The 12,904-nt window shown below is 35.4% G+C and overlaps 1 protein-coding gene and 1 long non-coding RNA gene across 4 annotated transcripts in view; one reads left to right on the top strand and one right to left on the bottom strand.

Annotated features, from left to right (window-relative positions):
- The window catches only part of LOC111512304 (melanization protease 1), an 85,976-nt gene that overhangs the window by 829 nt on the left and 72,243 nt on the right, over nt 1–12,904 (bottom strand). For all 3 annotated transcript variants that reach the window (XM_074180784.1, XM_074180785.1, XM_074180786.1), the window contains 3 exons: nt 9,476–9,669; nt 6,805–6,906; nt 4,224–4,309 (listed from right to left, as the gene is read on the bottom strand). In XM_074180784.1, the coding sequence (XP_074036885.1) occupies nt 4,224–4,309; nt 6,805–6,906; nt 9,476–9,669 (382 nt within the window). The remainder of the gene's footprint in view (nt 1–4,223; nt 4,310–6,804; nt 6,907–9,475; nt 9,670–12,904) is intronic.
- LOC141484985 (uncharacterized) overlaps nt 5,920–12,904 on the top strand; it is a 28,758-nt gene continuing 21,773 nt past the window's right edge. Inside the window, exon 1 of the long non-coding RNA XR_012466926.1 lies at nt 5,920–6,376. This is a non-coding gene — a long non-coding RNA (uncharacterized lncRNA). The remainder of the gene's footprint in view (nt 6,377–12,904) is intronic.

The following is a 12,904-nucleotide window of genomic DNA, read 5'->3' as shown; positions in this document are numbered from 1 at the left end:
TTTTGTATACAAATTTAGAAGTAAAAAGCCAAACACTAATCTTTCCTAGAAAATATTTTCCTTCCAATTCCTTTTTGATTATTGTTGAGATTATATTCAATTTGTTTTGCGAATAAATGGAGTTGAATAAGAGAGTGATCAGCACATGATGGTATAAACAGTTTATACAAAAAACAATATGTGAATTAATGGATCTAGCCGTTACTACGTTGTAAGAAATCATAATGAATGAAAGGTAATTGAAACTTTCTATGTTTTTTACCACTTTTATTTTTATTTGAAGACCACTATAGTAAATTCCGACCTGGGTAAAAAACATATTTATTTTTGGTACAGATATGTAGACGATATTCTCATCTGTTTCAGAGGTACTACACGACAGCTGAACCAATTCATGACATTCGTGAATAATCTCAATAGCAACATTCAGTTCACACTCGGAACAGAGATAGAGAAACAGATAAATTTCTTAGACCTGAGCATTACATACAATCAGAATGAATTTGAGTCCAATGTTTTCAGAAAACCTAGCTATACAGCCATTACCATCCCAAGCGATTTTTTCCAGCCAGACAGTCATAAATTAGCAGCTTACAAGTCAATGTTGCACAGAAGGAAATTGATATAATTGCACAGATAGGTCATAATAATGGTTTCAACGCAGATACTATTTAGAAGTGAGTCAGAAAACAAAGCCGTAAATTCACTTACAGATTAATATACCCTCAGGTGAAACAACCAGAAATCAAGAAAAAGTTATTTCAGAATAGAGACAATTGCGGGTTTCTTCAGAAAAAAACAATGTGGAAGTGGCATATAGACCACATGCCAGGTTATCTGATTTCCTTTTCAATGCCAAAGATAAGGTGGACAAGTTGGAGAAATATATAACAATTCGGCGTACAGTGATGGGATTTTTGGTGGCCATTAAAACAATTAAATTGCGCCGAAAGGAACTCAATTAGCGCTAAATCAGTCCACCAGCTATCACAATTATTGCGCACATACCTACTGTGCTTTTATATTTGCTGATATAATTTAAAAAATGCTATCACTATTATGTTCTACCAGTTATTCCTGAAAGTTATTTCACCTAACGCAAATAAGTAGTTCACAATTAGTAAAATTTTTCTTAGAACGACTAAGTTTATCTATACCTAACCTGCAATAGGATTCATTAATTGAATAGAACTGGCTGATACTTGATGAAAATTCATATTAAAAAACTAATCAATACAGTTTATTGTATGATTTTTACTATAAAAGGGTTTTATAAATACCGCGACACGTGTTTGACTATACAATAGCTTCTTCCTCAAGAATAAACTGAGAGTTACTTCTAAATTACAACCATTTTATACTCTAACCTAGTACCTACTCGTCTACCTAAATAATGAATCTACCTGCAAAGGTCAGGTATGAATTCCAATGTCGAAAAATTTTTCGAAAGCATACCTGTGAATATTCCTAACTATTTTTACCTACAAACGAACAGATACAATAATGGCGAATTACTCAATTCAGTTTGATCGTTCATAAGATATTGAGCCTTTTTGAATCTGTTCCTTTATGCGGGCTTTGAACTTTCTTCCAATTTGACCTATATGAAACGTCGGACATGACCCACATGATAATTTATACACTCCCGATTTTTCTGAAATTGAACTTTTATCTTTGTCATTCTATAACAATATCAGTAACAACAATATGCTTGAGGAAGCTATTTTATAACGAAACACGTGTCGCGGTTTTTGTAAAACCCTTTTATAATGAAAATTATACAATAAACTGTATTGATTAGTTTTTTAATTGGGATTCATGTATTAGCAGAATTATATTTATTTTTTCTCTAATAGAATCGTCACCAGCCACTGAAGTAAGTTGATCTAGTACCTATAGAAAATACCTGCATGTTGGCTTCATCATTATTTTTCAGAAGATTCTGGAGTTACCATAGTGATGTCCAATGGATTGCAGATTTTTTTTTTGTAATGTGAAATGTTAATGCAATGAAGGCTAAGCAAAACCGATACGTTGGTCCAGCAGAAAAGTAATAACTACTCATAAATACAGATTGAACCTTGATGAACATTTTTTCATTGCCCCGACCTTGTATATTGTTTATAAATCTCAAGAGTCAAGCTATATTGCTTGAGCTGAGCTACGGGTAAATTCTTCATCAGAATAGTACAATCAGCTGTTACTTATAAACTCACTTATTAGTAGAAATGAGTGAAAGCAGATATAAACGAACACAACCACAGGTAAATGTTCAAATTTTGCGGGCTAATACGTACATTCGATTAGAGATTTTTTATTTTTTTATGTACACTGTCTCCAACATATGTTCACAGTTTCAGCTGTTTTAGTTTTTTGGTGAGATACATAAAATTTGGAAGTGTTTTGCGTGTTTGACGATTTTCTGCTAAGGGATCATTGAATTTGCATCAAATTTTATGTAAAAGATGGAATTGACTGTTCTAAAGCATTAGAAATGTTGACAGTGGTATACGGTGATATAGTATGGTATAGTCATATGATATAGTCATAAAAATGTTTACAAGTGGTAGGTACAAGCTTTTAACAGAAAGTCGTGAAGATGAGAATGATACGTCAAAAACCGATGAAAATGTTGAGAAAAAGATTGTTTTGGAGAATCATCGAATCACTATAGGAGAAGTTGCTGAGGATGTTGGCATACCTGGTGGCTCATGTCATGCAATTGGTATGAAGCGTGTGGCAGCGAAGTTTGTTCCAAAATTGCTAAATTTTTACAAAAAAACGGGTCTAGCTGATGACAAACCATGGGTATATGGTTATGGCATTGAAACCAAATTCCAATCGACCCAATGGACGAGCCTAGGAGAGCCAAGATCATAAAGGACGCCAAGTTCGATCAAATGACAAGATTTTTCCCACTGTTTTCTTTAATTACCGTGGCGCGGTGCATCAGGAGTTCCTGCCACCTAGTCGTACCATAGTAAAACTCAACCAATAAGTTCACTCTCACTACTTTCATTCATAAATTCACAAAGTTGTCGGTGACCTCGAAACTAAGTGCTGAACCAATTTCGTTCTTTTACCATGGACGTGAGCTCATGGTAAATAGGTAAATGATACTATAGAAGATTTTGTGATAAGTTACTTATAACGAACTACAAAAACTAAAAACAATAATACCAACAGCGAATAAACTAAACACAATATAAGTTTCCGACCGTTCATTATAACTAATCCGAAGCCCGTGGTACCGTCGAATCCTTCGATACTACAGCACTGAACGCGTTGGATGAGAATCTCATCCTAAGAGCGGTTGAAGGTCCCCGGCAACTCGGGCGGATTACCTGCTAAGAGAGCCTACTGGTTGTATTATTCTATTGTGGTCGTACGGTCAATAAGGAATATTATCTTGAAGTTATGCGCCGTTTGGGAGAAGCAATACGAACGTTCAGTCTGTGGAAAAACTATTCATGACTTTGCATTACGATAATGCACCTGTTCACTCGCCACTGCTTGTTCGTAAGTCTTTGGCCAAAAACAACACAGTAATCATATTCCTCAGCTTCCGTTTTCACCCAATTTGCCCCACTGCGATTTTTGTCTGTTCCTAAGAACGAAGAGACACATGAAAGGACGGCGTTTTTTGACGATAGATGAGAATCGAATAATTGAGAGAGATCAAGGACATACCAAAAAGTGCATATCAGAACTGCTCTGAGAATTGGAAAATACGATCGCACAAGGGGATTACTTTCAAGGGGACAAAATAGAAATTGATGATATAATGAACTTCTTGAGAAAAATTCACCTCATTTTTTGAACAGACCTCATATATAATGATAATAATAATAGGTGGTTCTATTTGACCCTCACACTTTGGACCTAACCTAATCTAACCCTAAACGTATAATAACCCTAAACGTATAATATTTCTTGGGATTATTTAATTTAATATTATTGAAAAATCACAATATCAGATAGCAGGGACAATGTAACATACATATCAAAAACAAAAAAAAATACTAAGAATAATACGACAAATAAAAAAATATGTGAAACTACAAAATTGTCAATTTATTCCAAAATATAGTTCTGTCTTGAATTTTGTATAGTTCGATTTTTTTATATTGTCAATTATTTTATTATTTACATTAACTCCATCATAAAAAATATATTTTTGACATTACCAGAAAAAATGTTCACATTAACAACTCAAGACTCACCTCTGGTGGAACAACTTTATTACAGTTCTTCTGGTCCCATACACTCACGCTAGCAAACTGAAGTGTTGGAGATCCCCCCAAATTTCCTGAAAAAAACATGATTAACGCATACACTTTTTTAGAAATGAATGAAATGTAACAAAAGTGTCTTCAGCCTGCGTTACCATTCCTTCAAGTTTTAATTTCAATTTCAAACAGAACGAACATGATACTGAAGTGACTTAAGAGGTATATCCAGCAGGATTTCTCTGATCTACTCGACAGTACTGGTATGATATTTAAAAAATAAAATTGACAAATTCAAGAATTGTTCAATAGATTTGAATACCTAGAAATTTTCCTAATACAAGGCACACTTAAGCAAAGTAAAGGGAGAAAAGAAAATTGAAACTTTCTATGTTTTTTACCACTTATATTTGTAACTAACGTAACTGTAGTTTCATTCTATAACATAGAAACATAGAAAGTTTCAAGTCTCTTTTCTTCATTATGATTTTCTATCACGTAGTAACGGCTACATCCATCAATTTATTCAAAGTAAAGAAAAGAAGCATACGACTTAGAAGTAGTTGAAGAATGGTATTGACCTTTACTGAATTCACCTATTCATCAATAATTGTTACATTTGAGACTCCCTCTGAAGAATTCTAGCACTTTATTTATTTTCGAAAACCATAATAGTGTAAAGAACAGTGTAATTTTTCATTTACTTTACTGGATCAACATTTTCGTTAAAAAAAACAACAGGTCTTCGCGTTTTCCTAAGACGCGACTATTGCGTTTTCGTTTGGCTGTCCTGTATAGAGAATTGTATACTTATGATATTAAAAACCACTATCTTCGTCAAACTGTCATGTATTTTCTTAAATGACGTATTTTGAGACACCCTGTACACATTGAAGAATCGCCCGTTATAACGATAGAGCCCCGTTAAACTGACATGTTTTTTAAATGACGTATTTTGAGACACCCTGTACATATTGACGTCATTTTTTTTCTTAAATGATGAGGCACCATGTAAACCCCGACGGCAGCCATATATTAAGATTTTCCATTCATTATTACTATTATTTGATTATTTTTGTAATTCAGCCACGCCGTTATCTCTCAAATGAATCTGCCCGATACACATTCCATCCTTCTATGCATTGATCACGTCGCACACGTGAATCTTCCTCCAACTTTGCCAGCGCCCATTCACCAAATGTTAGACGTTGTGGGAGGTCGTGTGGCTTCAATTCTTGCTCCAGGTGTATCTTATAAGGTTTCACATTCAAATCCTTTCGCAAAATTTTCCACGTAGTGGAGTAACAGAGGCCCAATTGCTGTGGCGGCGAATCGACATTTCACGGTCATCACGAACACTGGCGGATACAGCCGCAATATTTTCTTCGGTCCTCACTCTACGTTGGTGGTTTAATGTCCAATAATGTTAACTGGGTTCGAAATTTAGTCACAAGCTTCCGTATAGCTCCCTCAGTAGGCCGGCGAAACTGCCCATAAATTGGAAGAAGTGCACGATTCACTTTTTCCACCGAGCATGGATTTTGATAATAAAATTCAATAATTTGCAAGCGTTGTTCATTCGTAAGTCGACTCATGGTTAAATTATAGACCAAACTGAACAAGTTTGACAATGACACAAGACACGATCTGTCAAAAACAGTGTTGCAAAAAAGATACCAGCAAAAAATTCACTCATTAGATCAGCTATACGGGGACTGTGGTACAATCCCTAGACAACGTAATTACGTTAGTGAGTCGGAAAGAGACGTGTGAGTTACGTGGTGATAGTTCCCATGACACGGCCATTCACACGGAGATTCAGCTGACTAAGATTGTCCAGGAATCCCTTATCTCGACATGCAGTTAGCATCCAGTTAACATTATATTAATTATCATTCTGTTTGTAGCTCTCGTAAGAGACTCTAGTTTGTAAAATAAATTCTTTTTAAAAAGTTATTTACTCGTTCCAATCATTTAATTGGCGCAGTGGTTAGGATTTGTGCAGCGTGAAAACGAACTTTTCGCGTCGTGGAGTTTCAACCCCTTCGGCACAAATTCAACAAGAATCCTTCGAGGACCACCCAGAACGAGATGACAAGGAGACGACATATCTCCAGGATAGCTGGAGATATGTCTGGAACTCACAAGTAAGTGCCAAATATTTCCATCTTGCCTTCACGAACCCTCTGTATAAGGACTTCGGTGAAGATATATAGTATCGTTCATTGCGAACAAATTGTTGTCTATTCGAGACGAGTAATTTTAAGTAACTATTTATTGAGAATAACAATTATTTATTTATGAGTGAAATTTACGATGTTTTATCACGATTGAATAGTTTATCATTCCAAGAAAGTTCAGCAAATAATACTGAAAATTTTGAAAATATTTTTCAACCCACATATGTATTCAGATGTTTAATATTCGTGATTGCTTCATTTCTCAATTGATTATCGATTGGAAGCTTTTGAGTATGGTACATTTTATTGAGAATTATAAAATTTTCATTTAGCTGGTTTATTTTTTCATTAGAAGATGAGTAGGACAAAACAAATAAACATGCGTCAAAACTTACTTGAGTCGGTTTTTCCCCAACCACATACTATGAACTTTTGACCAGTAAAAACCTTCTTGTCCAACTTCCTTTCAAATGGCAGACATATCGGTTGTATAAAGTCTGAAAAAATATGACCATTTTAGTCTTTCAACTATGAAGATACTCATTATCAGGAGAGCGACCAATTATGTAGTAATAAGAGCTGATGAACAAACAGAAACTAAATTGTCTGATATTTAATCAAATTCCATATGAATGTTTTTACGTAGTGTTATCGTGACGTAGTGTTTTATATGTTATATTTTGTAGCGTTCCCGTTGATATTATTTGTTTCAAGTTCACAAAGAATGATTGGAGAACATACTGAATAGGAAAAATTGATTAGCGTGAAACTCAATGTTATGTTCTTCTTCCTGTTTGTATCTGAAAGAAACTTTCATGTATTACATGGGCTGAAAAGTCTCGAGCCTAACACACACAGATGTGTGTGTTAGGCTCGAGAAATTTCTTGTTGAAATTTCTGTTATTCTACCTATAAGTTTGTGAGTTATTGTAATAAGAGTGACACTACTTTTGTTATATTCAACACTATGGATCAAAAACAATTTCGTGTTTGAATTTTACACTGCTTCTTGATGGGAAAAACACCGTTCAAACGAAGCAATGACTTGAAAAGTGTTATAGTGGCTCCATTCCATCAGAAACAATAATTAAACGTTGGTTTGCTGATTTCCAACGTGATCGTAGATACATCGATGATGCAGAACGCAGTGGACGTCTAAATAAACAAAAATAAACCACAAAATTGTTATGAGTGATCGAAAAGTGAAGTAAGTTAGCTGACATAATAATGATATCGAAAGAAAGTGTTGGCTTTATATTGCATGAGCGTACTATGAGAAAGCTCTCTTCAAAGTGGGTGCCACGTGAACTATCTGTTGAGCAAAAACAAGAACGTCTTGAGGATTCTGAGCAGTGGCCAAGTTTGAACATAATAAACCGGAATTTTTGCGTTGATATGTGACAATGGATGAAACATGGATCCATCCTTCACTACGGAATCAAAACGATCGTAATCCGAATGGAGAACAATTGGTGAACCTCCTCCAAAGCGCACAAAAGCAAAATAATCGGCTGGAAATGTTATGGCCTCGGTATTTTGGGATGTGCGTGGTGTGATATTCATCGACTACTTTGAGAAAGGCAATATTATCAACAGTGAACATTATATAGCGTTATTGGAGCTTTTAAAGGCCGAAATTCCAAAGAAACGACCGTATATGACAAAGAAAAAAATTTGTTTCATCATGACAAGGCACCATGTCACAAGTTGACCAAAACAATGGCAAAACTACATGAATTGAATTTCGAATTGCTCCCACACCCACCATATTGGCCAGATTTGGCTCGCAGCGACTACTGGCTGTTCCGCAGACCCCAAAAAAATGCTCGCCGTTAAAAAATGTGCTCGAATGAAACTGAGGCTTATTTTGAGGCAGAAGATAAATCGTTCTACTAAAGGGGTATTGAAATATAGCGGCGCGGCGTTAGAATGATTGTGTGGCTCTTGATGGGGATTACGTTGATGAATAAAGCGAATTATGGACGAAAAAGAATTTTCTCTCCTAGGCCCGGGACTTTTCAGGTCATATGTTTATGATATGCATATCTTTGGATTTTCATATGTTCCTTTTGTTTACATAGTGTCAATTTGAAAACCTCCCACCCTCTATATTGCGTCCCTATGGAAAATCTTAAAATATGCAAAAACACGCCAAACTTATTTTTGAGTTCATTTTTTGTAGGCTAGTTTTCAATTAAATTACATCATCATTCTAGTAGGAGCGCACACAATCCTTAAAATCTGAGTGATGCCTCATTTAAAATGTCGTTTGACTATTTTTTTTGAAAATTTCACAAACTTTTGTCGGAATTAAGCAAAACCGAGAAGATGTTCAAGTATCAAGTGTCCACAATATGATATATAACCATCGATTAGAACGTATTGAAAATCGATTTTTAAAATTCGTTGCTTTGAACAAGATATTCGAATCACTGAAAACGATGAAATTTTGCAAATAAGACGAGACCTCCAGTTTGTATCGTTGAAATATAAGTGTTCCATATCAAATTATATTATTTTTACAAAAAAAATGATGACAAACAAATAAATTGTTCATCGTTATTACCAATAATTTGCTTAAATATTTTGAATAGAGCAATAAGAGCACCTTTTCACCTTATTCATTTTACCCTCTAAGAGAACAAACTGTTCCCAGAACTCTCCTCTATGTCGATACGTTAAACGGGGTAATACTCCTGCAAAATATTTCAATACATCGTTGCTTAAGACCAAAAAGATATTGAAAACTCATTTTTATAAATTACAATTCATTAATACATTTAGTCAATGACTATTAGTCAGTTTTTATTGTTATTGTATTTAATTTTAATTCATCCATTATTTTGGACACTATGTACACGGGTATTATAGGTTACTTTTAATTTAATATTAATTCAACTGTGTGGATATTTCTGTTTGTATCCCGAGTATATTAATGAATAAGCACTTCTCAATGCGATGAGTTATAAAAATATCACTCAGCTGACTCACTTATGCTTGTGAATATTTAAGATATAAATCAACAATATAAGAAAGCACATTCGAACAGAAATGAATTAGACTTACCAGTAAAAGTTATAATTGTTTTCAGTCTCACCAGGGCTATGTCATTTTTCAATGTTCTTGTATGGTAATTTGGGTGTCTGAGTGTACTGAGCACAGGGATGTCCACGGGGTTGTCTGAACAAACTCTTTTACCATGATACACCTGACAATCTGTCGATGATCGTAAATCGTGTTCTCCCAACCTTACCTGGACTCTGAAACGGACAGAAACGGTGTATACAGGGTGCTTCCTATCTGCCGTGAAAAACTTAGAATCTGAAGAAAAGGGTGGACCACTGTTAGCTGAATAATTTGACCTCCAAAGAAACGCAATTTGACCACCAACGAAATAACGCAATCGAATGCAATCGAGAAACATGGAGAATCAAGAGCTGTTGCGCTTGATATTTCTAAGGCATTTGACCGTATGTGGCATGAGGGTTTGCTGGTCAAACTTCGATGCTATGGCTTGTCGCATCATTTCTGTGTATGGCTTCCAGCTTCCTGAAAAAACGTTCCTGCAAGTGGCAGTCGATGGATATCTCTCGAATAGTTTTACCATAAACGCTGGTGTTTCCCAGGGATCCATATGGTCTCAAACCTTTTTTTTATTGTGTATCAACGACTTATTGAAGAAAACAGGAATCCAATATATTGCTTTGCTGACGACAGCACACTTGTCTCGTCATTCCATTTGTATTCCAGGACATCGGCTACGCAGCAGGAGGTTGCATATTTTAATGAGGATCTAGAAGTGATTTCGAATTGGGATTCAATTCAATGTCTCGTCATTCCATTTGTATTCCAGGACATCGGCTACGGAGGCACACCTTCACCCGCATCAGGAGGTTGCATATTTTAATGAAGATCTAGAAGTGATTTCGAATTGGGGTTCAATTCAATGCCACAAAAATCCAGGCATCGGTTTTCTCCAAGAAGATAAATGTCTCCGAACCGGATATAATAATGTCAGGTTAGACAATTCTACTTTCTGCTTCCATAAGTTTGTTGGGGGTTGAAATGGACACTAATATGTCTTGGCACAACCATGTCGCTGGAATTACAAAGGCTGCTTCTCAAAAGCTTTGATCACTGTTTTGAACCAGAAAACTATACATCCCTCAGCAACTTTTGATGCTTTATAAGGCTCAGATCAGACAGCAAGCTTGTCTTAGTCACATCATGACTATGCTAAATTTGTTAGAAAAACGTTCGTTAAGACACAGTATTTTTGTTCTGGTGTAGAAAAAATGTTTCCGAAAAAATCATTTCAAACCAGAAGTATAAAATTCTACGTATCCAATTTCCCAGCGATATTTTTGCTATTGAAAAATCCAGTTGTTAGTTGTAAAATTTTAGATACGGGAAAATTTTAACTAACGATTCTAGACAGTGATTGGCAACATCTGGAATCGTTCAAAATGTTGAAAACACTTCATTCTTACCTATCTGGCTATGAAATTCTTTACTTTCCTCCGTTCAAAAGTATGGACTCAACTAGTTTGCGGAAAAGAAAGGTTTTTGACTTTCTACTTCTTTATCTTTATACGATTCTTGCTTCCGAAGAAAGTAAGAGAGCAATAATCTCTGAATAAACTCTTGAGAAAAATGTGAAGATCATTTATAGAAATTACTACTTCCACATGCACATTGAATTACACGAAAGGAAAATACTTTCATATGAACACTATTATAAGAAAATAACTTTTTCCAATTCATGATGGTAGACTTGTCTTATCAACTCATCAGAACCTTTCTGAATAACATTACAAGACGAAGTATACTTCATCATATACACAATTCATTCATAACATTACAACTTTGACACGGAAAAATTTGATCTACTATTTTCACGACAACAGTACGTGAAGACATTCACACTTATTTGATTCACTCCCAGCATAAACTCCATTAGAAGTAGTTATTTCAAATATATTTTCCTTTCGTGTAATTCGTGTATTCAAATGGAGAAGCAGAAAGCCAGAAACTTCTTGGATCTGGTGTAAAGAAATTCCATACCGACGACGTCTAATGTATAGCCTTCCCGAGTAGTTGCCCCAAAAATACAGTAAACCTGTTTTTCATGATCACGGACTATACAGAGCAGTGAATCCGAATAGACTCCTCATGTTACGGAAGAACTTCAAACTCGAAAAACCGTCTCTTGTTGGAGAAAGTATATTATTCTTTAAATTTCTACGCCAAGTTAGTGCAGTTTCCCACAAGTCAATTTTACTATCCCGTAAGAGAAGAGAAGGATAGAAAACATCTGGATCTATTAGAGGTTGTGCCTTTACTTCGCGGACTGAGTTCTTGCCTATGGTGAGTTTTTGTGACAGGCGTAGTTCTTATTATAGATTGGTGTACGTTTCTCAGGCATCCAGATGATGCAGTATACTTCCGTCTACGGGAAGTTTTCCCCTTTATCTCATAAATAAAACTATTGCCATTTTCTCCGACAACTCATTTTAAGTCTTCTCAAGACTGGTGGAAAGCTGTTTGACCTAACTCAAGGAGCCAAATAGGGTCACTCTAGCTTGGATATCCCGATATGAGGGCATGTATAAAGTCATCTATAAATTTATGAATGCAAGCCGAATCGATAGATTGGTGGAGTGAGCTCCCAGGAATGGGGAGGCGAAAGAGTTCATAAAGAAACCATCGCCCAGATTCACGGAAGATCTACTAAACCACAAGGGTAGTGGTGGGTCTACTAACGGGGCATAGCCCCGTTATATGAGCACCATAAGTCTGAGAGAAGAAACCCAATGAAGGTCCTGTCAGGAAGAGAAAGAAACCACACTGCATGTGCTCTGTGAATACGAAGCGATAGCAAGGCTGAAACACGCAAGATGCGGGGAAGAGAAACCAGAGGCTGCCAGCTATACAGTGTCACCGATAAAGTCCGCATCAAATGGGAAACTTTTTTATTCATCGTTTTATGTGAAATTTGATTTTGGCAGTAGATTTTGCTTAAGAAATGATGTCAAATGGCGTCTACAAAATAGGTCACGTGATTTCCTTAACCTGTCAAAATTGACATTTAAAAAAAGAAACATCGAAAAATGACATTATTCTTCAAAATATCCAAAAATATCAAAGGATAAAAACATTTTCTTTTGTAATTTTATACCCACACACCAAGTTTCAAACCCATAATAAGTATTTTATATTTTCACTATTTTTCCGCACTCCTGCTTTTTCTACTTTCAAAACTATACAGTACTTGAGTTTTTTAATGAGCAAATGGCCTCACAATATGAATTAGAACAAAACGGAACATTAGGAAACATCATTTCGTGATTCTTGAAGCCCATTCAATAAAAGAAAAAAACTCATAGTATTTACATTTACCTACTCCGCTAACAACACTAATTTAAAAAAACTGGGTAGGCTGTGAAAAAATATGAAACTACATAATGTGTTTTAGAAAACGTCACTGTCACTGAA

The sequence above is a fragment of the Leptinotarsa decemlineata genome, unplaced genomic scaffold (assembly GCF_025532065.1).
Source record: "Leptinotarsa decemlineata unplaced genomic scaffold, Ldec_3_MD MMD2_tig00026299_RagTag_RagTag, whole genome shotgun sequence".
NCBI lineage: Eukaryota > Metazoa > Arthropoda > Insecta > Coleoptera > Chrysomelidae > Leptinotarsa > Leptinotarsa decemlineata.
This window is presented reverse-complemented; position numbering and strand designations above follow the sequence as displayed.